Source organism: Pyrgilauda ruficollis, unplaced genomic scaffold (assembly GCF_017590135.1).
Source record: "Pyrgilauda ruficollis isolate IOZ18807 unplaced genomic scaffold, ASM1759013v1 scaffold14, whole genome shotgun sequence".
NCBI classification, from domain to species: Eukaryota; Metazoa; Chordata; class Aves; order Passeriformes; family Passeridae; genus Pyrgilauda; species Pyrgilauda ruficollis.
Window position 1 is genome coordinate 6185220 of NW_024512543.1, and position 27218 is coordinate 6212437.

The 27218-nt window shown below is 42.1% G+C and overlaps 1 protein-coding gene across 1 annotated transcript; it reads right to left on the bottom strand.

Moving 5' to 3' along the window:
- Positions 1 to 25257, bottom strand: ZFYVE1 (zinc finger FYVE-type containing 1). The gene is made up of 12 exons (XM_041460083.1): positions 24373 to 25257; positions 23550 to 23771; positions 22884 to 23420; positions 10310 to 10814; positions 8153 to 8494; positions 6136 to 6278; positions 5471 to 5568; positions 5256 to 5373; positions 4752 to 4922; positions 3810 to 3990; positions 3217 to 3330; positions 1 to 2132 (listed from the first exon to the last, which is right to left on the bottom strand). Exons 3-12 carry the CDS (start codon positions 23379 to 23381, stop codon positions 1900 to 1902), a joined length of 2403 nt encoding a protein of 800 aa, XP_041316017.1. The 5' UTR covers positions 23382 to 23420; positions 23550 to 23771; positions 24373 to 25257; the 3' UTR covers positions 1 to 1899.
- Between the last annotated feature and the right edge of the window lie 1961 nt (positions 25258 to 27218).

The following is a 27218-nucleotide window of genomic DNA, read 5'->3' on the forward strand; positions in this document are numbered from 1 at the left end:
TTGAAACAGATGCCAAAGATTTTATACAAGGAATGTCATGGCTGCTTTCTCTTTGTGCATTAACATGGTAGTAAAGCTACATGCATAAACAGCACACAGGCCACAGCCTACAAACCAAGAACACATTGCTCACCCATTAAAAAAATAAAGAATACTTTGAAGCACAGAATTATGCTAGATGTACAGAATGTCTTTTAAGAGAGGATTTCTACCTACTCATGCCCTTACTTGGACAACAGTCAGTTTATGGCAGACTTTTGCTTACAAAAACATAAGACAGTCCGCAGTAAACTTGGCCAGTACCGAAGGTGTCCTGGAACATCTTCTAAGTCTACTTCCTTGTGTAGGCTGGATGTAGTTGTGAAGGGACAAACACTTTGTGAGCATGGTCTTTCAGAGACAAAGTGAGAACCGCTTGTTACAAGGAAAGTCAGTACACTTGTTCAGAAGATAAAGTTCTTTATAGCAGTTAATTTAATAATACAATCTTAAAACAGGGTTTTGGGCATCTCATCACACAAGAGCACATTTATTAAGCTGGGGAAAAAAATACCACAGTTGCAGGACACTGCATTAAACTCCAGCCACTCCAAGAGGAGGCAACTCTCATGTGGTGAAAGAATTTTTGTCTATGTAAGCCAAGAAGGGAGAATTTTAGGCAGTTTAATCCACAATGGTCTCATACTTCTTATAAGTGGAACCACAAATCCACAGTACATGACAGTATAAGTTAGGTAAAGTGGTGCTTTTCATAATAAAATCAGTGAATTCATTGCAGTCCTTTCATAAAAGGATGAAGTCCAGTGAGTGCCAGTTGCTAGGAGCAAAGAAGAAAGGTTCCCATTTTCCAGGCTGATTTGTAAGTTCATATTATTAGAAGAAACTAAGACAAATCTGTGCAGTTTCTATGTAACCATATCTGAGAACACAGAGGCTTCAGAGACTATAAGATCACTTAAAAAGTGGGGGAAAAGCAAAGTCATCACAACCGAAACAACTCAAACTTTGTATCGCAGAATTGCCTACAAAACTTGTTCTCTTCTGCTCCAGACAAAACTTCTAACTGCAATGATCTTACAGAGAAACTTGAAGAAAACCTGAGTACATGAAAACATTGTCAGAGAGAGAAAAACCCTGCTACCTTTTGATCTGGTATTGAAGTTGAAATGGCAAGATCAGAATGCTTTGCCTCGTGCCATAGGATTTGCTTTACCTTTCAGAGCTCTACCGGTCTCTGCCAGGGAGTCTGTGTTAACTTGATACCTCTTGCACTGCAAGACCATTGCTCATATCAGTTCAAACAAAATTGTTAATAAATCTGGGTTTAATCTTCCATGGCCAGAAGAGCAGCACCTCTAGATGCAGAGTTGGCTGAACTACCAGGTGTAATTCATATATCAACACTGGAGATTCCTGGCAGCAGAGTCCAAACCTTCCTCACATGACATCATGATCAGCAAGACATTCCAAAAGAAGAATTAGAAGGCCATAACTCTGATCCAACACAGTAAGGAACACCACCATCCATCATGTGAACTAGGAATACTCAAAGCTTCATTTTCAACCATATTCTTAATATACTAAATTATACATAGTTGATATATATATATATATAGAGTTGTTTTTTTTTTTTTTAATTGGAATAAAATACACTGGATTTTGGGTTGCTCATTTACAAGGGAGCTCCCTCCCTTTCCCAGTTAATTGGAAATTAAAACCTAGAGGCTGAATGTAAGCTCATTCCCAGTGTTCCAAGATGGATATAACACGAGAGGAGGCCAGAAACTGGAAACATGCACTCTGGCTGCAACAGGTTAGAAGGTGAAAGGGAGATCAGGTATTTTCATTTGTAACCCTGAGAACATAAGGAATTGCAACGATCTGGAGAGCAGCCTGGGGTTAAAGGTCACCAGGCTTTTTATTGCAGTTAAAGCAAACTCGGACTGGGTGATCCCATCCACGAGAGGGAACCGCTCTGCGGTCATGTGAGCACTCATCACAGAATCCCTGGCCACAGGCCCGACAGTGGTGCTTGGAGAGTTTGATACTGAATTCCTTCCGGCAGTTGTGGCAGTGCAGGATTTCATGATCTGGTACCCAGTATGCAGGCCGGGCAGCATCTTTTACCAGACCTAGGGAGGAAGTGAGGTGTGGGGATGAGAAAGAGGGAGAACAAAATCCATGAACATGAGCATAGCAAGACCGTACTCCAGTGGAGGCACTCACACACTGCAAGTCATACCGCTGCCATTAAGGGGGACGTGACCTACTGACAGAATCCTTCAGTGCAATGAGTGGCCATTTAGGGCATTCTACCATTCTCCCACATTCTGCCTCTCTTCAAAGAGTAAACTGTATCTCTTTTAATAGTGGCATCTTGCCCTTCTCAGACTCTTCCAGAGTTAAGACATTTGCTTTTCCCTACCTTCAGTTTCAGCTGTAGCCAAAAACACCATCAAATGACCAAACCAAATATTCAGAAATGCATGTACTGTCTGAACTGAGAAAAGAATCTATTCTGCCCTTCATTGAGTCAGAGAGCAAACACCCACAAAGGTGAAGGCTGGACATGCTGTAGGCAAAGCAGTTGAACAATGATCTGCGCAATGAGTAGGAAGTCAGGTGCAACAACAGAAGATTCAAATGTTAAATGTTTGCTGACATACCTAAACTGCCACCCAACACAAGAAAGAGCAGCAGAGGTTCCCTGCACTAAGCTCACCCTGAAAGATCAGACTACTAATTCCTTCCTCATCCTTACCAACCTGGACAGCTTCAAATTCTCAGCCCTCCCCTCAAAAGTACCAAGAAGTACCAGCAGTATCATGAAAACACTTAAAAAGCACTCAGCATCTCTGAAAGAAAATCCAACCTGATAAAATGTTTCCTAATTGGCCAATCTTTAGGGAACTTCAAATGGCAGGTCACTGCAGTGAAACCATCAGAGGAGCATGAATTACTCACAGCGTGGTGCACAGTTTTGCATAATAGGGTAAAAAGAGAAAGTGTGAACTGCAGAAACAACATGCTGAAAACCAAGAGGAAACATCAAGCAGAAAAGGTCCAGAGGGCTGTAGAACTCTCAACAAACAGTGGTATCACAGCAGAGGTGCCAGCCTGCCACACAAGCTTTTGAAGTTTAATAACAACTTTTGCTCTTTGAAAACAAAAATGCCTTTAGACAAAAAAACACCATCAGAACAGAAGAGAACTCACCTAAGGGAATGTCCATGGCTGTCACCACCGCTCCAAGGGTGTTTTGCACAGCTTCCCCCACCTTCCTGGCAATAAGTGTACCCCCTTCCTCATCTGAAGGCAATTCAGCCACATCTGCATGACACAAGAGTGAAGGGCTCAACACTTAAGTCCACACCTTTTCAGCCAAATTTCAGTTAATTTACATTAACAAAACCAGCAGCAAACCCAAAAGGCAAGTTGTGATCTCTCCTCAGCCTTTATGTTCCCCATCCACAATCTTGGATTGCAGAGTGTTCATTTTAGCAAAAATGGACAAAATATATAGTCTGCTGTAACATAAGCACCCCTGCTCTAGCACCAGACCATTAGCAGTTGTTAGGAAAACAAAGTAAAGATACAATTAGAAAATAATTTTGTCAGCAGTTCAGGTGTCTGGTAAGGTCATCTTTCTTCCAAAAGGCATTGAGCTCGTCACTTCCTTACCAAAAACTGTTTGGAAACCCAGTGTGAACAACACTGTCTACATCCACGGAAAATGGTTGTGATCCAGAAACTAGGGACAAAGACTTCAGTGCTCAGGGATAGTTCTTTCACAATCAACTCAAGATTACCTAACTGGATGCCCCTGTTGTCATAGCAGTTGTCACACACGCGCACTGGTGCTGGTCCCCAGCCTCGCTCAGGCACTGGACGGGTCTTGGAAGAACAGCCATCACAGAAGCCCTCTCCACAGGCCCGGCAGTGATGCTTTGTGTCATTATCTTTGAAAGGTGTGTTGCACTTCTTACAGCTCTAATCAGAACAACACAGAAGGAAGAACTGTTAATTTGATCTTCCTGAAGTAAAAAATAGAGAGCAGAAGCCCAGGATGGCAAGTTTCAGACTGAAATTTTGAAAAATGCAGTTACACACAAGACATGGGTGCTAACAGCCCCATAACTTTACCCCAGGGAAGTGATTTAGAACAGTAGGTGTATATCGGTTAAGCCAATACATTGCTATAATCCCTTCATTCACAATCACAAACACAGTCATATCATGCAGGGCTGAATGATGGATATTTGACCTTTGTGTGGAGTAAGAATTCAGAAGGCAGTTTTCATTGAAGAAGAATCTGTTTCCCGCAAGACAAAGGGAATCCTTTCCTAGTTGAACTGTTTGGGTCAGCTTTTTGCACCTGGTATGAAACCAGAGTTTAATCTATAAAAATAGTACCATCAACTGCAGTGGCCAGATTTAAGATGCTGATTATTTGCTTTGAAAAACAAATGCATGCAAGCCAGGATTTTCTGTAATATTGCTGGGATAGTAGTTCACAAAGAGCAGGGAGAAACCATCTCTTTATGAGGGCTGGGCCAAGTCTCTGTTCATAATTTCTTTGGATAAGAATGGGAATAGGAGAGAGCACTTCAGTTTCTCAAAGTTGAAGGAATAGGAATTGCTGCAGTAAAACAAAGAAGTGTATAGAATCTGCAAAATACTTTATTACTTAAAGAGTAAGGAAAAGGGGTTTTAGCCAGGCAAAGCCTTTCTCTCCAGCAGCTGCTATTTACCAGAATCTGAGAGTTGGGTCTCCAGTAAGCTGGGGCAATCTGGTCTGTCAACCAGGAGGTCACAGCTTTTGTAGGTCCCAGGCTAAGTTCAGATACTGACTGAGCCATGAAATTCATGCCATCCAACAAACGCTGGGCTGCATTGTTGTTGTCTTTCAGAAATCCATCAGTCTGGAATGAAACAGATACTGATTTGAGAACAAAAACAGGGAAACCTTTTTTTGTAGATTCAGATGACTCTGCAACCCATTACTCCTGATAAACTGGAGGGCAAGCAGGAGTAAAAGATTCACCAGCCCTGCTTTGAAAGACAGAAGTAGGTTGGCAACTTAGCCATTTCAAGATAGCCAAAAGATGTCTGAAAGCCCTTGCAAAGTCTCTTTTGAATAGCAGGGACCAACTTAATGAAAGGCAATCTATTTTCTCCATCAACATCCAGAAGAACCAAATTAGCATGTGCATGGCTGCACACATACACAAAGACTATCCAGCAACCAGACTTACCCCTGGCCAGACATGCTCAATTTCTGTCCTCACTACAGTGTTCACAGGGTCTTGGTTGCCAAACCAGTACTGCCGGCTGCGATACACCACGCCGCAGTTGGGGCACTCGATCACGTACCTGCACAGGAGGAGGACAGGTCACCTCTCTGGCAAGTCCCATGCACCAGGCAGCACAGAGACCAAGAGAGCAGAGAGATCCCAACTGCAGTACTCACCCTGACCAGGCATACTTGGCAAGGCCCAGCCAAGGGGAATCCGTGGAAGCAGAGGTTTTTGGCACCACACTGACCTCCATCCCTCGTTCATAACAGGCCTACAACATAAAGGCTCAATTTAAACTACAATATTGGGAATCCAAATTTACATCTGGCTGCTGTTTGGCCACATAAAGCATATAATTAGCATACAGAGGTCCACAGCAAAGGAGCACTCATCAGAACTCACTTAAAAACAAAGCAAAACCAAACCCACTATCAATAATAACATCAGGGAAGTATTTCTACATCAATAAAGACCATGACTGTAGACAAAAATTTTCCTGTCTCCTGCACAGATCCTTAAGAAAAATTGGCTAATACCAAGCACTGGGCATAAGCAAATAAGAGTAACTATGTCAAATATATAAAAGGTCAACATCACCCAGGTTAACAGCAGCCAGCTTCGAAATTTAGCTAGAAAATGACACATAGCACACAGAGGTGATGAACTCTCCAAGCAAACATACAAGTCCAATAAGGATCAATTTTTCTTGTCAAGGCTATGAGCACCTCTGACATTAAAAACAAAAAAAGGAAGAAAACAGGCACATGCCTGTGATAGTCCTCATTTACTTGGTCATCCTTTCCTTTTTCATTCTTCAGACCTTGTCCTTATATCTCACCTTGCAAGTGTAGACTCTGTTATCATACTGGTGAGAATATCTGCATCGACTTTTGGATTCATGAGGGACTCCTTCCTTTGCATGGTTCATGCTCTTCTTACAGCCACACCTGATTATGCAAGAGCAATACATGAGTTGTTGCTCTTAGACACAGGATAGATGTCACAAAGATTTCATTTTTACTGCTATCTTACATTTTTATAGATTATGTGCCCTCAAACCATCTTCACAACTGTACATAGAGCAATGACATAATTTATTATTGAAAGGCAGGTTCTTCAGAAAGAGGTGTAGCAACTGTTTCCCATACAAAGCAGCACCACACAACAATTCACTGCAGAAAACGCTCAGCATCAGAAAAGAAGCATAACCAGCCACAACATTCTGCTGCTATACAGCCCCCAGACTCAAAGCACAGACTACCATCTACTGCCCTTCCAGCCTCAACCTTGGGGCTCTTTCCAGAGAGCTAGAAGCCAAGATCTAATCAAATATGGAGCTCCACTTAGACCTAGTCACTGAATACAGTCCCACTCCATGATGTATGCTTTAGGATTGTTCATACTGTTTAAGCAATAAAAATAACAGGAAAAAACTTCTCTGGTGAATTGGCAAAACTGAGACAAAGGAATTTGTACCCTTTCCTAGGAACATCCATTCTCAGATTAAATCAATCCTTAGTCTTGGCACACTCAACTTTTTAGGTTCTTTCAGGTGTTATGTTTAAGGGAAAAAAAAAAAAAACACTGGAACAAAGCAAATGGTTAGTTTTTCTTGATGGAGTCCTCTGAAGGCATGAGATCTAGCTGAAACTCTTCCTACAGCTGAGTTTTATATAGTGGCTGCCTGCCTTTCTCTTGCTCCTCCTCTCACAGGGCTGGGGTAGGTGGAGTGGGTGTATCTTTGCTGTCTAACAAGGGTTGACTGCACACACACACAGACTTGTGTGTACCTATCTTACCACAGCTTCCCTCAGATAAGTACTCTATTTAAACATTTTATTTCACATAATTTCAAGGAAATTTGCTTTACATCCTCTTTTAAGCTTGACTGATACTGATACTTTTGAATGAACTCAAAAGTTAGAGGAAGTGGACAGAAACCTCTAAAAAGTCTTGTGTCCTCAGCAAGTGAAGCAAAAGAAGTTGATCTGTAGTCAGTAGTGATTTGAACACAGCAAACACTTCACTGGTCATGAATTTAAGTACACCAGCAGCTATATCTGAAACCAGGCTACTTGATAATTGCAATAACATCCTAGAAGTTAAATTAAAATTAATGATTCCAACTGTTTTCCCCCTTGCTGCCTGTCTGCTCCCAAATGCAAAGAACTGACTACATGCCATCCTGACACTTCCCTCTGTGCTTCAGCTACCACTAATGCAGAGCAGCCAGAATTATCTGTTCCAACAGCTGTGACTAACACCAGAAAAGACTGCTAACACTACCTCCTTCTGCAGATATGCCCTGGCTCTGCCTGCCCCTCCCCAATGACAACTGTGCTCTTCAGGCCAAAGAAAATATGATGTTAATCAGGCAGTACTATGTGGAAAAGGAAAGACTGCAAATTTAAAGACCCAAAAATCCCTCCAACACCCTAGCAAAGTGAACCATCTAAGAAAATCACTTGTTCTAAAGTCATACATCATTTGGCTTGATCCCATCCTGTTCCCTACCCGCACAACTCCTTCCTCCTTTTTGCCTCCTAGCCCTTGGGTTATACTACTCAGTGCTAGCTTTTGCCAGCTATTAACTCTCTCCATGTCTCTTGCATTTTCTCCTCTTGTGCTGAGGCCAACTTTATGAATTTTATTAAAAAACCTTTGAAGGTCTCTCTTTGTCAATCACTGTCATTAAGTGCTTGTCACTCACAGCATCAGTTACTTTTTTCTTCCCAGCTCCGATTTATGATCTTGCTCAGTTTGGCTCTTTAATTTTTCTTCCATGGTCTTTACTGAAGTGTTTGTTTTGAAAAAAAGAAACCTACTCAGCCTCCCTGGCTGTTAGACAAAATCACCATTCTCATGGAAGACTTGCATGCAAGTCTGCATTACTGTTTCAGGTGCTCTGCCTTTCTGAGCTGCAGCTGAGTTAATAGCAACAGTGGTACAAATAAACACTGTGACAAACTCTTCTTCACTTACTTTTAGTGCTTTGTAGATAACCCCGGGCTGTCTAGGTGACCGAGTAGTATTGTTCTCCAGCTGCTGCTCCACAGCTCGCCTAAGCCCAGAGAAATCTGTTGGAGGATTGTACGTCCTTGTTCCCTTGTAGTGAATTGAGCTGAAAGCTTCAGGAAAACAGCTTAGCTTCCGAAACCGATCCTGAATGAGCTTCTCAGGAACCTCAGAAGGATGATCTACATATAAGAGTATCAGCAAGTTCATATACAACTGATTGTTTAAAACAATACTTTAATTGCATAGGACTTTCATATGCAATATAGACCTAGTTTTCTTAATTAAATCTTCTAATACATCTGGAATGCAGTTATCATTATATTTTAAAAAAAAGAAAAGAAACTTTCCAAAAGCGGTCTCTGTTTTGTGGTACACAGCTTTAAATTCTAAGACCAAGTTTCTCAGGTAAAATCAGACACATCTAGATTTTGAAACATAGATATCCAGATTAAGGAGCAAGTTAGGGCATAATACAAGGAAACACAATGTCAGCACATTTGTTAGTTCTTCTCACCAGACCATAACTTGGTATAGCTATTCCTAGCACCTGATAAGTGGAGGACATGAACCTTACATGGGGCTGCCTGTTCTCCATGCCAATCCTGTAGCAACGAAGACCAAGCCTTTATCAACAGTTTGTACATAGCAAAGCACTTCAGAACGGGCCATATCAGGTCAGACTCCACAGAGCCAACCACATTCTCCTGCCTACTTCCAAGCACCTGCTGTACATTTCAGAATAAGGCAGGCCCCATCTTCCCTGTCCTAAAACTACATAAACACACTTACTTAAATTATCCATTGAGACAGATGGGTACAGCTTTCTGCATATCCATATATGCTAAGTGGTTTCTTTCCTATTCCTACTGTGATCAGAAGTGGCCATAAAAATATATTTTTTTTGTAACCCTGACTTTGCATACAGGTGCAAAGTGTCCTCATGGGTCACTAAAGGCTGAACTGATGAAACAGCAAACGTAACAACTTCACGAAAGGCTGAATTACTAATCAGCAAATTGGTATATAAAGAAAGGATCTGCCTTATAGGTAAAAGTTATTAACAAGTTACTCCAATAATAACCAGAAAGAACATCAAGTTCTTCTACTAGTTGAAAACTTCACTGTTTAGAAAAGCCAAAATGAGAATGTGGATCAGCCAGGACTGCTGAGGTATTTATTACACAAGAGACGGCTCCTAGATGTTCACAAACAGCAGGACTGAGCCTCAGCCGCTGTTGCCCTTGGGATAGACTCATGTCCAAGAAGTTCATGAAGAACTGTCTTCCATGGGAGGGATCTCACACTGGAGCAGGGGAAGGATTCTTCTCCCTGAGCAGCAGCAGGAGCAATGTGTGATGAACTGGCCATAACTCCATTCCCTGTCTTCCTGCATGGCTGGCAGGGGAGGAAGTAGAGCTGGGAAGGAGGAAGGGATGGGGGAAAGTTGGTTCTAAGATTTATTTTACTTCTCATTACCCTGCTCTGATTTTGTCAGTAATAAATTCAATTAATATCCCCAAGTCAAGTCAGTTTTCCCCATGATGGTATTTGATGAGTGATCTCTCCCACACCTTATCTCAACTGATGAACTTTTCATTATATTTTCTCTCTCCTGTCCACTTACGGAGGGGAGTGATAGAGCAGCTTCGGTGGGTAGAGCAGCCTGGTATCCAGCCAGGGTCAACTCACCACATCAGTTTTCACCTTCATCTGCCGTATCACCCACACTCATGAATTTGTATGATGACCCCTCCTGTGGCTGGCAGAACTCATTACTATTCAGTGCTGAAGTTCAGCTGGCTAAGAGGATTATTCTAGCTGATTTGGAAGAGGGAATGCTCTTCTAGTTCCACAGCCTGGCTCCCAGACTGAAACCAGTGAGAGCAAAACCCAAATCACATTTTTACAAGGTAGTAAAGAGTGCTGAATATTCAATGCAACCTGATAGGTTACACACAGTGTTTAGTACATTGTAATTGGAATTGCCTACTCACCAGAGCCCAGTAGCTTGGTGTACACAGTCTCATGAAAGATGATGACACCTGGACCCAAAGTTGACAGAGGAACATCTAGGCCACAGCGGGCTGTGGTAGCTTTTAGCTCCTTGGTGAAGTGTTTTAAATAAGCCTCCGAGGCATCACCAAGGAATTTGAAGAGGTCATTGTGGAGCCTGTCAGCACGAGTACGGTAGATGACAAGGTCAGAGATGGCCAGGACCTTCAGCAGCAGCCGTGTTCTCTGGCTCAGGTTGACAGTGGCCCCCAGGAGGCCCTCCGTATCAATGACCACCACTTTGCGGACAGGGTCATAGGCTGCCCAGACTCCAACTGTGCAAGACTCCTGGGCAGGAGATGTCTTGAAGACTTCCCGGCCATAGAAGAAAGTGTGGTTAAGGGTGTGAGACTTTCCATCCCCTGTGTTCCCAAAGATGGACACTACCTTTAGGTGCTGGTCAGGACTGCAGTCCAGTTTCTTAATAAAATCTTCCTCATTCCTTACCTTCCAAAACAAAAAGAGAAAAATATTATAACTATGTAATTGGAGTAGGCAACACTGAAAACACAGCTCGCGTCAGAATTCATAAGATTAAAAAGAGTGACCACCTTCTCTTCAGATTTCATCAAGTTTCTGAAGCACCAGGAAGTACAAAGCAAAATACTAGAATGCAGTTTTGTAAAATGTACACATTGATGGGATTTATGTTGCTCCATCATGTAGCTGGAAGTGTTTTGGAAGTGATGCCTCACTGTGATTATGTATGTAGTCAACTCTCTAGTACCTCACTCCATTCTCTGAGACAGCCCTTTCAGACAAGGCAGCATAACACTACTTCCAAGTCTGTCAGAACAGCTACCTGGAGCATGGCAGACTTTCTCAGTAGCACTGGTCTCCAGGTAAGCATGCAAATTCAGGAGTGAAAGAGGACATTGCTTTTACCACTTTAACTTGCCACATCCACAGAGGTTGAGCACCTGTTTAGGTACAAAAATCTCTGCCATGCACTTGTGCTGCATCTGTCTACAGCCAGGGGTTTTCAGACACAAACTGTCCTATTCCCACTGCTCTCCAGCTGATCAATCCTTCAGCTGGAAAGTGAGAGCAGAGAAGAAGCAGCAAAACTGTGCACTGCAGTCAGGTGCTTGAAGCAGGTCAAACTGGCTCTCACAGAAGTGCCACAACTACTTCAATGATCCCTTTCATAATTTACTTATTGTACTTTCATTAAAAAATAAAACAAATGAACACACATATACAAAACCAAAAAGAAGTGCAGGTAACTTCCCTTTGGCTTTACATAGTTTAAGTGTCAAGCATCCTGCTGTCTAGGCTAAAGAATAGGGCATTTTCTGTTCAGATACTGGAGCAACAGGAGCAGATAAACAAGCACTGAAACGGGCTAGGGCTCTGTACAAGAGCCTGCCCTGATCTTGTTGCAGAATAGGTCCTTGGCTTTCATAGGTTTCATGCTTCATTCGTTTAGCTCTTACTTTTTTGTCTTCCAACAGGTTTTATCCACATATTATATGACAGGAAAAACTATGACAGGCACTTTTTGAGAAAAATTAAATTCACTTTCTTAATCTCAATTCTCTCTTCAAGGAATCAACTAAAAAGAGCAGGGCTTCTATCCCCTCTCACCTGCCACTTAACTTCTGGAAGCTCTTAGCTATTTTCATCCTGCAAGTACAGTTGGAAGATCTCACAGTCTAGGAACCAGAGAGGCAATGAGGTAATAAATGGTTTCTTTGAACAAGTTTATTCATAAATCAGCAAATCAGTTTAAGGCTCAGCCAGCCCCATTTGCTTTGGTCAAATCTATCAACAGCACATAGACTTTGAAGGAAAATAAAAATCAGCCAATGTGCCAGATTGTGGTTGGGAATAGCGTTCACAAAGAAAACCTGTGGGCTTGCAGTAGCTTCTCACAGACTCAAACCATTCAAGGCAGCCTCACAGTGTAGAGGACAACAGGAAATAAGGTTTTGGTTGGGAATAGCATTCACAAAGAAAACCTGTGGGCTGTGGGCTTGCAGTAGCTTCTCACAGACTCAAACCATTCAAGGCAGCCTCACAGTGTAGAGGACAACAGGAAATAAGAGACACCAAAATGCTCTTAAGAGAATCTTTCCTGGTGTCTGTGGGGGGAACATCAAGATACACTGAAATTGCAGGTGCACAAGAAAGGGTCTGCCTCCTTGGTAGATGTGATTATTAGCTTATCATCAGGAAGGTAGCTTAGATGATAGATGGAGTTTTGCTTACTGTCTCTTAAGATGTCTCTGTGGAAGAAAGGAAGTTCTTGGTTCATGAAATAGCTCCTAACATAGCTCCTAACATTCACATATTTGACAATATAAAAATTTTATGTGTACATAGGCAAAAAGGAACACGATAATGTCTTCTTCAAAAATGTTTTGGTTTTAACTCCCACCTCCCAAACTTCTCATCAAAAAGGTGACAGGTCCTTTTTGCCAGAGTCAATAGTTATGTGCTCCCTGGACAACACAAAAAAATATCAGTTTTCAAACAACTGCTTAAGTATTGACATGATAGCTAATGGTGAAGATCTTTTAGCCAGCACTAGTTATTACTTTGGTAGCAGTTTGGGAGAATGGGCTGAGTCAGTAATGTCAGGAGACACAAAGGACAGTAGGGACAACAGGAATAAGGGTAACTCTGAGATATATTCCCACCTTTAAGAAACAGAAGTGAACTCAAAGTTACACTGAATATCAAATCACATACCCAAAGTTATTCTCTTCTAAGTTATCCCCTTCTAGGCTCTTTGCAGACCTCCTTTCAGGACAAAACTCAGGTGTGATTTGAACAAACAAGTTACCCAGGGGCACAAGAATGCACCAAAGTCTAGTTAGCCCAATGTTTATGTTTCACAGGACTTGGTAATGAATGAGGAAGAATTTCAGACATGAAATGAGTAAACGTTTCCTAGCATACTTTACCAGTGCTCAGAAGCGGGATGACCAAGAACTTGAGCAGTGGTTGCATTTAGATGCTCATGGTAGAGAACCAGGAGACCAATCCTTCCTTGTAGAACCTAGTCATAATTTTGGATCCTGCAACATCCTTACAATAAATTCCATGTGGGAGGAGAAGGAACAAAACCAAAACCAAGTCAAAATGACCAAAAGAAGCCCTCCCCTTTGAAGGTGAAAACGCTTGTACGTCATGGTGCTCCTTGCTCTTGTGCACTAGCTGACTTTAACCATAACCAGGAATGATAATCTCAAAGAACCATCCACAACAACCCCCATGTCAGTAGTCCAATTTACTTCCCTTGAGCAAGTTCTTTTAAGACATTTGAAGTCTGAGTGGGTGTAGTGTCAAAGCAGTAATCCCAACTTCTTTGTTTTGCTTTTCATCTCTAAAACAAATTGGTATTGGCTTCTGTTGCTTGTGCAAAGGGCTCACGTTTCCATAACTGTGTCCACTTCCATGTTGCCCAAGAGCTCCAGATCTCTGAGGTTCACAGCAGAGGGTAAATATGAAACCTTCCTTATGTTGCACACCAAAGTAAATTCAGGATGAAAACTGTATGTCTAAATCAAGACATGAGTCACATCTCGTCAGCCCCTTCTTGATTTTGCCATTTCTAGTACCAGAAACCCATTTACACTTTTGTTATAGCCCTTAAGAGACTCTCTTCTAAAAAGAATATTAAATCACAATTTCAATGTACATTGAAAATAAGAGAGAAAAAAATATAAAAATCTATAAAGCAGATTTCTTTCTTTAACTACAGCCAGTAAGACTAACCTGAGAATAAGCTCCATCACACTAAAGTGCCACCACCAAAATTCACATCTCTGCAGGGCACCTCACAATCACTCCTGAAAAGGCAGTGCACAAATGCAAAGAAGTGAAACTGGCTAACCCAGCAACTCAAGTGCAACAGGGTATTAAAAATGCAACTGGAAATTCCATACTTTTGCCCCAGAAGAAGCTTTTGTTGATATCCACAAGTGTCTCTTGTTATCAAGTGACAAAAAAGATGGTTCCTTGTGAGGAAGAGAAACTTTCTGCTGTGAAACCCAAAACATCAACAGAGCTATGAGACAGTCCTTAAACCACAGTAATTCAAAACCAGTTTCCTCTGAGATCTTAGGCTAATTCAGGCTGAAAGTGAACTCAGGAGGTCATTACTTCTTCTGACTTTCAAAGTCTTTCAAACAAGAGATTTTGATCATAAACAGGTGCTCAAGAAGAATCAAAGCTGACTTTTAAGTCCAAGCATCTCTAGTTTTCTACCTTAGGTTGCCTCCTATACCTTTTCTTCTGCATGACTTTCCATGGAAAATATAATTTATGCCATTACTCAAGTCTTCCATATATAACTTAAAATTCACAATCTAATTACACTCATTTGATACAGAAATAAGTGCCTCTAAAAGACAAAAATCCTAAAAGATTGATGAAAAGGGACAACAGAGTAGAAAAGAAAGCTTCCAATAACCTTATTGAGGAAAGAGCATGTCTCATGTCCACCCCCTGCTGCCTACAAGACACAGTAGTAGGCTGAGCAGTCATGTCCATACATGCCAACCAGTAAGCATGCTCACTGGTCCATGACAGCCATATACTGCTGCTTACTCAAAAGACAGAAAATGTGGACAAGCACTGGATAATGGGAAGAAGACATCCCAGAAATTAGACTTCATTAATTATACTGGTCAAAGAGTTACTTTTTACTATGTAAATGTTTTATAATAGCCTGAGAAAGTTTCTGCAAAGGGCTGTGTCAACAGATTAGTTTATAGAATTGTATATGTCACACCAGTAGTTCAAATCTGGTATTCAAGAGAAAGTTATTAATCACTCATCACTTATTAACCACTGATCCAGTGAACACTTAAGTAAATTAATCACAACTGTCCTCAGTGATCTCCTAGCCTTCAGCCAAGCTAACAGTGGACATCCTCTGGAGTCCTACAGAGCCTCAAGCCCAAATTGAAGAACCTGACACCAGACACAGAGAGGACAAAATAAAGCAGGGAACAGACACACTACAGGGATCTAAGGTTAGATTCTGACACTTTGATCTTATTCCCCATGTGGACACAGGACTGGTTCAAGCAGATGAAAGCACTTGTATTAAGGGTGTTTCCTAACCTAAGAGTTTTTTCCTGTTTATTTGTCTTCACTGCAGTACCACCTATGAGTTCTATGAGAATTGTTATCAGCCACAGTACATACTCATGGATGATACTGTCCCTGAACTGGATATATTTTTCAGACCAAAATTACCCTGTTCCTTACCACAGCACTGGCATAGGAATTCAGGTTCAATATCTTCAGGGGTTTGTATGGAGTGTAACAGCATGAGTTTCAACAGGACTTAGAGGTCCCTGCAATGAAGGCAGAGGCTGCCCATGTCTGAGGCCCATGTCTATTATTATAGAACTCTGAGAGAGGCATAGACAGAAGAGTTAAGTCCTGCTTAACAACAAGCTGGGTTGCTTTGCTTAACAACCCTACCCAAAGAGATCATATTTTAAAGGTTTTAAGACAGTGGTGGAAAAAATTAAGGGGATTGGAGGTAACCCAATTTGACTGGACTCCTCCCTAACCCAAGAAGCAATATTGACTGAAATATTGCTATTACCAGGTAAGTTAACCTTGTAGATGACAGCTAAGTTATATTAAACTTCTGAAAGCAGAAAAAAGACTACAAAGTCTTTTTTAAAAGACTAAACTGCTTGCTGAAAAAGTACTTTTTCAAGAACTGAAAACTAATAAAGACTTTGAGGTGAATGCAACTGCTGCAAAAAAACCATTAACATAATAGTATCATCTAACCCTAAAAGAGAACAGAAAACAATGCAGAAATCAGGATTTTGTATCCTAAATACCTTTCAAGTTCCTGTAGATGTTAATATGGCCACAGAGCTACCAATTACCACCCAAAAGTCACAGCTCTAGCAGCAAAGACCACAACCATGTAAGGAGACTTGCCCAGAAGACATCAAGTCAACCAGCAAGTTCATGCTGTCTTCCTAAATACACCTAAGATTAACTCAATTACCTGTGTGGACACTACTTATAACACTGTCCTCATTAGGAGGGGCATTTACAAACTTACTTGTATAACAGTTGCATTCTTCCTAGAAAACAGGGGTTATTTTCCCGATTTCAGGGTGTTTGAACGGGGCAGGCCAAAGGACTCAATCTTCTGCCTTTATGTGATCCTACAGCAAAGCATTACCAACCCAGGTAAAAAAGCCAGAAGTATGTACTGCAGTGACATCTGCCTCCCAGTGATCACTGCAGAAAAGAGAAAGTGAAGGCAATGGAAAGGACAGAAGGGCTAGAAGACAACAAGCTGATTGTCTTTTGAATTACTTTCATTACTTTCTTGATTTATTTACAACATTACTTTCTTGAATGTACCCCAAAGGACTCACATCCAGTTTCTACTGGCAGCATCCAATAGCACAAAAGGATTCATTGGAAAAGTGCAAAGAGGGGTACAGCAGGGTAAACACTAAAACACCCCATTTTTCCCCTCAAGACTATTTAATTCGGAAACTGAATTAAGTTCAGGAACTTGTTGAATGAAAGTGCAGGTAATTCCAGAGTGGCTTGCAGGCTCTCTCACCTGAGTCAGTGACAACTGACTCTTCCTTCCACATTAGCACTCATATAGCAGATGGACAAAATAGACAGGAAAGAAGCAAAGCGTTTGACTTTAATTAATGCCGAAGAGTACTGCATCATGAAGGTACAAGAAGGTACTGGTTCCAGGGAAAAGCACTACGGCTATGTTAAAAATTTGCTAAGAGTCAGCCTGAGACTGTCCAAGCAGCTGTGTTTGTTAAATGGATGGCTCTCTCTCCTACCTTCTAAAAATGCTCTTCAAAATACTGGTATATGTCCAGTGGAAAAAGGAATACTCCTAACCAGCAATTGCTGAGTAGTTTCGCTACTACTTTATTCTAAAGACAGAAAAACACTGCACTTAAATTTAGGTGAACTGATAACAGACTGAGATAGAAGGAATATTGAAAAATAACAAAGTAATAAGAGAAAAATTCCTAGAGTGTAGGACAGTAAACTCCCAAAAATACTTTGGCAAGAAAACTTCTCTAAAGCACAAAGAGGAGGAAGACTCATCTATAATACATCAAGAGTATCAAGGGACAGAAATTATATATCCTGATCCAACAGATCACACCAGTCTAAATAATTCAGATCCTTCAATATTTTTCCTTCCTCCTTTATATCCATGACAAATATACTGGCTGTGACTCTTTATTTTATAGGATATGGACTAAATTTCCCAGAAGTTTACATCTGACTGCGCTACCCTAAAGCACAAAAAAAAAAAAAAAAAAAAAAAAACACATTCCCCCAACAGCAAATGAAGCAAGAGTGTCACAGGAACTAGCACTATTTGCTAGACAAATGCAAGTCATACTTAAGAGATCATTACCTTCTTTCATAAAAGAACACATACATTAGCTCCCATTAACAAAGAACACTTGACAAGAAAAAGTGTTCCTAGAGACTCCATTCTCTCATCCCTAGACTTTATCCAGGCTCAAATCAGTAGATAATAAGGAAAAATCACAGTAGTTCCATCAGGTTTACAGGAGTGAGAAAAGCAAAGCAGCTAGCAACCCTGCAGAGTAATCACTATGTATGTGTAACTTTTTAACAGGAAGGAACAGAGGAGGACACACGGACTACTATGCTGTTAGTGACAGGTTATTCAATGATTGTACAAAATGGTCTGCATTTCAATAAGGGCTGTGGGTCCTTCTGCATTATCTTAACTGACTGCAAAGCATTACATAGATGCTGCTCATATTTGCTGAGGGAAAGACCTTACTCCTTTAGGTGTCTAGATCTTCTAGAAGGAATACAAAAAACCTCAAGGAATGGGGCTATATTTAGGAAGTTGAATTATCTATTGGCACAACAAAAAGACCCTGCAAACTGAAGAAAGGGAGCTCATATGGGTATCTCAGGGGAGACAGCAATAAATGTATGCTCCTTTTCACTCATAAAATTACACAGCTGGGGAAATTATTTTTGTGACTAGATAGAGGAAAATTTTTCTTTTCTTCTAGTCTCCTTAGTAAGTCAGACTACAAAGTCAGCACCTTTTATTTTTGTTTGCAACTCACAGATTGGGTAATTTCTTGTGACAGAGCTAGTTTCTGGTCAAAGATGAGCAAACTCTAAGGCAGATAATTAATAACCAAGCATGTCCTCTATCTCCTGGGGTCAATGAAAGACTTTTTCTACTTCTATTAAGCATATGTGCTGAGTCCTCAATTAGGGCTTTGGACAAAGTGCTATCACAGAAGCCATTAGTGACACTACAACCAAGTTCTGATCTTGTGGTAAGAGCTCCCAACATCTGTTCCCCAAGATAAAAAAGTTGTTAAGCATTCAGCCCTGCCTCAAAAGTAAATAAAAGTTAATTGTACAACAGACATATAACTCTGCTTTATGCTAAAGAGCTCTTTTGCAAGTGCGTCGCATAAAGACAAAGCAAAAATGGAAACTGTTCCAGAAATTGCATAAATATAAGTACAAGTGACAAAGAGAGATCCATATGAGTGGAAAAGTTCATGGGCCAGTAAGAGAGCCTGAGGATTTGAAACAAGTATCACAGCCTGAGTCATGTTTTTATCACTGTATTTCACTGTGTTTTTCTTAATAGATACACAAATACCAGTTTAAAAAACCCAATTAATTGACTCTGACTTCTTATGGGAAGTGCCTCCTGTGTGCACGGGGCAGCACTAATGACAACACAGTGATGCTTGTTTGAGAATCTGGAAAGTTATAGATAAGAAAGGAAAGCTTAATAGCTTTCCTTTCTGGAACTTTCTGGGAAGTTATAGATAAGAAAGGCAGAGAAGATCAGGAGATTCAGTTGAGGGACATACACATATAATAAAAGAAGGCACACAGTTTGAGTCTAACAAGGTGAAGAGGAGATGTGGAAGATGTAAAGAGAGCAGTGTAAGTGGAAGATGTAAAGAATGACATGACCAAAGCAATTGACTGAGGAAGTAATCCCCACAATATCATTCCCAGATGAGCAAGGAAGATAGACTATGTCAGGGCCAACCAACAAACAGATGTAGCAGTTATCAAGAACAATTTGATTGAAGCCTCAGCTTTAGATATGCAATAGATAAGGCCAAAAGTTTAATACTGTATAAAGAGAAACTGCAAAACAGAGCTTGAGAATGACAGCCTAGAATGGGGTCTAAACTGCATGTGATGCCAGTTTGGCAAACAGTCAAGTTTTGTTTTCCAATCAAAGTCAGTGAGGTCTTATGAGGAACAACAAGTCCTGGAAGAAGGAAGAAAAAATTCATCATGTAAGTCAGGATGCCTGGGGACTAAGTCACAAGAGTTGCAAAGCATTGCACTGTGTGGTGTGAGATAGCTGGGACTGGGCTCCATAAGGAACAACTTCCCCCTCTGTTTTTCCACAGACTTGCAGTACAAACTTGGATTTAACCTTTAACAACTTTTTTTTTTTTTTTTTTTTTTAACATGAGATAGCCAGCCTCTTTTTGAGGTGCTCAGATAGAGCGCTTTTATGATGAACATCACAGGGAAGCCTGTATTTCACAGACACAAACTTTAGCTACCATTAGTTTTCGAAAAACAAACAGTGGTTTAAAATGGGACCTTTTCTGCCTATATGGACTTGAACAAGCACAAGAAGTCCTCAGCTTTCTGAGCTTATGCTATGCCTGCAAAGCACAAAGAGCTTTGAGCAGGCCAGCACATCTGTGCAACATGGCACAAAGACAATTATGCAGATCTCAGAATTATCATAGCTGTATCTGTGTAGTGCTGAGCCCAAACTGAGAATTTCCACCTCTCCCAAACCAATTTGCTCAGGCACAGCTACTTATGGATTAATCCACATTGCTTCTGGATCTAGAACTAGATCAGTCATTTGCTTACACACTATAAATATTCTTCCGTTTTAGAGCCACCATCTCCAAGAAGCCAACAGAAACAGCGAGATGAAACATAACCACTTGAGCTTAACAACTCCAGGTTCCAAAGGAAACTAAAAAACAAATCTTTTAGCCCTGTGTTCAAGTTAGATGTTTGTAAACAAATATCATCATCTGCTGCTCCAGCAGCATTAACTAGTTCCATCTAATTGGGGAGGGGGGGTGGGATAGTGTAAGGGTGGTGTAGCTTTTACCACCTGTAATTTTGTAGCTTTTAACATTGCTATGGCAAAATCTACCATTGATGGCAAATCAGCAGTTTCCTCTCTTATTTCCCAACCAATGCAACAATTTTCAAGTTCCAAAGGTCATTAACAGTTAAAGACAGCTGAACTACATAATTCTGTTAAATTCTTATCCTGTCTGCTCAAGCTTAAAAAGCCACACACTCTCAAAATGTGAACCTCCATATTTCAAGTTACTAATATTTTGGCATTTTTGGACAAAAAGTTGGTTTAAATAAAGAACATTTTAATGATTTCTCCCCAAGTAATGACAAGCACAAAATAAGAGACTGATGATCACTTTCCTATAGCTAAATTGGTTCCTCTGTATTACCAAGAGCAAAAGACGACTACTTAGCTCTGAAGACATTTTCTGTGGCATCTGACAGGCCTTTCTAAATAAAGGTCCTTATGCTCACTAGCAGAATTATCACTATAAAAGCAAGCACTCTTTAAATTCCAGCTGTCAGAAAATAATTGAATTGAAATCTCTCAAACTGCTTTGATACTGGCTGTGAGATGTCACATACATATTCAGCTGTGAGGAAGAGAAGATCACTCCAGATGGAAGAGCTCTGATTCAATGTCTTGATAGTGAAATAAGATCATTTTTGGAGAGCTTTTTCAACCCAACCCTGTTCTCACCAAATTGCTATGATCTGATAAAGGACCACTGCTATCCCAATAAGGAAGTTGGCTTTATTGCCCATGACATTTAAATAGCAAATGCACTTGCTTGCAGGAGGCAGCCAAAGGTCTACCTCAATAAGGCTTACAGATTCATGAGTATAAATATAACTTAAACCAGTACAACCACACACGGACACAGTTTGTGAGCAGCTTTGAGCCCCGTTCCAAGGCATTTCAGAGCTTGCTCTAGTGGCCAGAGGAGGATTATTGAAAAGTCTGCATCTTAAAGTAATAGTTGCATCTGTCACACATTAAAAGGAAATAAGTGTGTGCCTAGGGCTTGGAGGCATACAAACTGAAGACTGCTACAGACCTGGAACTTAAGCACTCAGTTTACAGTCACTGCTGTCCTGCATAGTGTGTGTTCTATGTCAGTGCACCATAAGGACTGTCATCCTTTCCTCCCTTTCACCTTCAAAAGCCATGACAGTTTAGCAATTGGTACACCTGCATTGACAAAAATATGACCCAAGTATCTTGCAACTGTTCTACATTATTGTATTATTATTGTGTACATACATATATATGTATGTACACACACTTCTATAGTATAGAATATATGTCAGATACTTAGGTTTCCTTGTGATGCATGACAGGCACATCAACTGTTAATATGATGGATATAAATAACTGTCGAGAATAAGAATATAATCACAATTCTGTTTAATGATGGTAGCATGAGTATGTTAAATTAGAGCAACCGGATACTGAGTCTCCAGGTGACTATACATTTTCTTTCAGTGGCTCCTGAATGAGGTTTAAACATAGGGAATGCAAACTGAAAGTCAGAAAACAAAGCTCAATTTTTAGCTGTGCAATTAATATGCTCTGTGGCTTTCACACATTTTGCCTTCTAGAATGCTTACCAAATATAAGGGCCAACAGGAGAGTTCTATAACTGCATATATTGAATGCTAGACTTTCTAGAATAGTGCCTCCTGGGAAGCTGCTCCTAGTCAACTAGTTCCTATCATTTTTATCAGCAGACCTACTCCAATGGCAACTTCCCCTCTTTCAACAAAAGGCTAACATGTAATACTTGTGACAAACAATATAGCTTAACCACGGTGTCTTTAGGACTTGTATGGAACACTTAGGGCACTTATTTCTATTTTGTTCTGCTCCTAAAAATCAGATGGATTTACTGGTGCTAAATGGCAGCAATGGGCTGTAGACATGCATCAGCACTACTTGGTACAGTGCCCTCTCCTAGTCATACAGCAGGAAATTGTCTGTCAGCACTCCCATTTGCAGAACACCTATTGCAATACAACGTATTCAATTTTGTTCAGGAACGATCAGCATCCTGCACAGACAGCTCTTATCTTTAGTTGTGTGTGTCTCAGTACAGGGTCAATTCTTTCACCAGCTTTGCTTACCAAGCCTCTTACAGGAGGCCCTTGCCACACATAAGGTTTTAATGAACTTGACCTTTTGAGGAACTCATGAGCAAGGCCACTCGAAGGCACTGTGTCTTTTTAGCCCAAGATGCTCAGTGGCACTTGTACTTTGCCTGGCCATCATTTTGTTACCGTTGCCGCCAATTACACTTCACATATTAACCATGCATCACAGCAGCCAGTTAGACTAAGAAAGAAACTAAAGCATCTTGTCTGTTCACAACAAACCACAACAGTTCTTACCTGAATCTCCTCAGTTTCATCCACCAAGAGGAAGCTCACAACTTTCTCTGTCATCTTCCTTCTTTTGGTCTCCTCATCCATCCCCTCCTCCTCTTCCTGTTCTTGGGCTTTGCCAGCATGGTACACAGTGACAGGATGCTTCCTTCTGTTCCCCCCAGCATGTGTTCTCTTCTGACACTCCACACAGAGGTTGATTTTGCACACCTGGCACCTCACTGCTGCTATCTGCCTTGAGCCCGTCATACTGGCATGCATTATGTTCCCATTGGCACCTTTGCAGGAGTCACAGTATGGGACATGGCCGGGTCTTATACGGGTCCGTTCATGGTTCCGCAACCTTTCTGGCTGATGCAGCTCTTCTTCACAACGCTGGCACTGCAAGCTCCTGCACTCATCGCACTCAAAGATTGCTTCATCTGTCCCACTGCAAACATAGCTTTCCTGGCACAGGAGTGTCGTGTTCTGTCCTTTCTCCACAGTTTGCGTGTGGGCACTCATCTTCAGGTTTCTTTAAAGCAACGTTTTTCCCTCCTGTTTCTGTTCCAAACAATGATATGTGTAAAAGTCAGTTCCAAATTTACATAAAAGAAAGACACACAAGAGGAATGTTGTCTATACTTAATTTTAAATAATGAATATATGTTTCTGTAAGATGCATACACTGACCTGCTTTGCAGGAAGAGTGTTGTTAACTGCTAATGAAGTTTTCTTCCTCCAAAATAAACTTAGACAGCGTGGCTGGTTTAATGTATTATTATACCCAAATGCTGGTATACGTTCTCTCTCTACTTAGCTGTTTAACGTACTGTCAGTGACGACAAAAAACCCCTGGCTGGCGTACTTCAACAGATACAGCAAGTATTTCCCTGAAGCTGAGAGCGGAGACAGCTGGTGACACAGAGACAAAAAAGGCATCAGAAATGCACAAATGCATATATATGTACACACACACACAAAAGGACCGTGTCAAGACTAGAAAATTCTCTGCTTTCACTCCACAGCTAAGCTCCTCCTTCAGAGAGTTCACAGTATTTATTTGCTGGGAATTTCCTGATGTGCTTCGCCAGATAAACAAAAATCCGCTCTCTTTGTGCGTTCCTTCTAGTAGCACTAGAAGACCATCACTACCGCGGTCAGGCTGACAGACGACGGATTTTTTTCCCTCTCCCTCTGCGCCCCAAGTTCAGAGAGCACAGCCCCGAGACCAGCGCCCGCCGAGGGCAGCCTGCGCACCCCGCCGCCGCCTTTGTCTCGACCGCTGCCTCCGGGCCGCGTCCCCTGCTCCCAGCCAGCGCGGAGCCCCTCGCGCTCCGGGATGACCCTCGGCACCCCCTCTCCCCGACACTCCCGCAGCCCCAGGCAAGCGCTGCCCCGCAGCGGCCGCACTTGTGGCTCGTCCGCCCGCGGGGGCTGCAGGCGGACCCCGCGACCCGCCCGCGGTTACGTAACGGCGGTGCCGGCCGGCGCCTCCCCCCGCGCCCAGACCTACCTGGGGCTGCGCCCGGCGCCGCGCCGGCCGGCCAGGAAGGGGGAAGCCCCCGGGTTCCTTCCGCCGAGCAGCGGCAGCGGGCGGGAGCCGCGGTGCGACCGGGAACAAAGGCGGCGCGGCACGGGGCGCCGCGAGCGGGGCTATTGTTTACAAGCCGGCGGCCACCTTTCTTCCCCTTCCTCCCGCCGGCACCCGGTGACTAAGGACTCGGGTCCCGGCCGCGGCTTCCTCCTCCCCCCCGTCCCCTGTGCGCCCGGGGGGGATCTCCCGGTTCTCCTCCCCCAGGGGTCGACCATGCAGTCGGGGCGCCCGGGGGAACTGAGCAGGGCAGGGCCGGCCAGGACCCGCGCCCCCTCCGCCCGCTCCCCTCGTTGTCAGCCGGGATCAGCTGATCGCGGGGAACTTCGGGGTTATTTTCTCACCGCGGAGACGGGAAGGCGGCGAGCTGAAGGCGGGGCGGCGCTGGCACGCCGGGAGCTGTAGTCCGGAGGCTGCACCGCCCCGGACTCGCCGCGCCGGCCGGGACGCGCGGCGCCCGTGGCGGGCAGGCGCGGTGCCGCGGCCCTCGCGGTGGAGCGGAGGTTTTCTGCTCCCCTCGTTTTGTTTTCGCCCCACTGTCTCACACCTGCCTGGGTTCCCCAAGGAGCTGCGCCGGAGGAGTGTAAACAGCCCCCAGCAGGGTTTAAAGGGATGAAAGTCGTAGCGAAGCTCTTTCCTCCCACCGCCTGGAGAACGACGAGACGGCTGCTCCCAGGCCTCCAGGTCTGGCAAATGAATGGATCACGGTGTCCACCTGAGAAGAGAGCACTTGGCACCCAAATCTCGTCTGCCCTCATGGGTTTAAATGAAGTCTCGACAAGGAGAGCCACTGGTCACTATCTCTGCAGCCTTTGTGGTTTCTTTCACGACTGTAGCTTCAACCTGTGGGTAAACAGCCATTATTTACATAGCTGAAAGAGATTGCAGGTTCAAAATAGAGGCACACACCTGCCAAGAAATGGCAGATTCACTGTCACAAACTGGAGCCATGGGAATGGGAGGTGAACTCCACACAGAGATGGTCAAAGAAACCACTCAGTGAGGAAGGACCTTGGCCAGTAGTGGCTCCAACCCCTTGTTGGTTCATGGGGTGCTACAAGAAAATAGCCAGTTATTTTTCATGGGCTGATTTAGATAACATGCAAAAATATTTTTGTTGTAGCACAGCCAGTGCACAGGCAATTTCTCTTATAAAGTAACAATAGTCTTCAGCTGGATGTTTGGATCAAATGCTAGTGGTTACTTCACCAGAGGAGGGACATGCACTGTTTCCCTTCAGTGGACATTACATGCTGATAACCACTAACAGACAGTGCCCCGTCCTTTGGTCCCTTGCTTCAGTTTTAGCTAAACAGTTTCAAAAGGGAGCCAAATTACAAAACTGGATATCCAGGTAGAAGGCACTGATTGCGAGTTTACCTTTGAAGTATCATTTCACAAAACGGAGTCAACAGGTCCAATTACTGTGAAAATGAGGCATCAATGAATTTTCTAACACAAGGAGTGACTGAGGCCCTCTCAGAATTAAAGTGTATTGCTGAAGTACTATCATTATACTAGATATAATATATATCTATATATCTATTTGTGTAGGCATGTTTATGATTTAATTATTTCTTTTATGCAGCTTAGTGATGATGAATGACTGAAGACTGGCACAGTAACTCTCTTCTGTGTTCTCTTTCATGCTGTTACAATAATGTATTTTCACTCGGTATTTTGCATAAAAGATTAATTTAAGAGATTGATAAAATAGACTGACATCTATAAGAATAAAGTTTTGGTGAACCAAATGTCTTCAGACTGAAAAAATCCTGAATAATGAATATAAATAATAAATATGAGGTAGAAACTTATTAAATCTCACAGTGCTATCTAGAGGGGCCAAGGAAAGAGATCAATGAGTCTGGCATCTAAGGCATCTTCCTCTAAGTCTGTCTATTTGTACTGGTAATGTGATAGAGGGAGCAATTAAAGGATATGAGGAAGGGAAGAAAAAATGCATATAAAATGTTTAAAATACATAGTCTAGAAACAATGGGACCCCTGTACCCTGAGGTGCTGTCTAACATTTTTGGGATGATTTCTCATGTTTGAAATACAAGACAATTGGCAGACAAAAAGAGCACCTCTTAATTTTAACCTTAATATTAAAAGCCATGTACTGAAACCTAAAGAAAGTGAACTGTGATCAGTATCTGGAAAAGGGATCTCAGTTGCATAACTGTAAGGCAGGAAGATAATACAGGCACTAGGGGTGGGTAATTCTAAAATCCTATAGCAGAAAGAGTAAAGACAGGAAAGTAACTACATTTACTGGATGCTTCTGCTGCTATTCTTCCTTGATTAAGAAGGATACAGAAGGCTACAGCTGATTTGTGTAACAAGAATAAATGCAAAATAGCCTATTTCTTTGGCTAAAAAACCTGATGAACGTGTACATGAGCAAAGCCTTTGCAATGTTTCCTGTAAATAAAAACTTATTACAGCAGTACATATCAGTTTGGGATTCACATTTCTTTTTTAAGCTGAGCTGTTGTCTGAGACAACAACACAGAGAAGATTCTGAACATTTTTGTTATGCCCTTTCTCTTTTCCTTGGTTTTCTTAGGTATGCTTCTAAATTATTTAAATAGTAACAGTAGTCAGTATTGTAGTCACTAAATTTGTATTCGTTTGAGGGAGATATGCCAGCTGTTTGGAATAAGCTGTAATTAAAAGTAAAAATGCTGCTTCTGGTGGGGGGAAAAATTACATTCAAACTTGGAAGTATTTCTTAAATCTCCTATTGCTAAAATATTTACCCT

Coding starts and splice junctions, on each gene's coding strand:
- ZFYVE1 (XM_041460083.1), bottom strand. CDS start 23,381: ATGAGTGCCCACACGCAAACTGTGGAGAAAGGACAGAACACGACACTC. Junction 6,279..8,152: donor GCAAGTCTTCCATGAGAATG/GTGATTTTGTCT, acceptor CCTGTGTCTAAG/AGCAACAACTCATGTATTGC. Junction 2,133..3,216: donor AGCCATGGACATTCCCTTAG/GTGAGTTCTCTT, acceptor CTTCCTCCCTAG/GTCTGGTAAAAGATGCTGCC.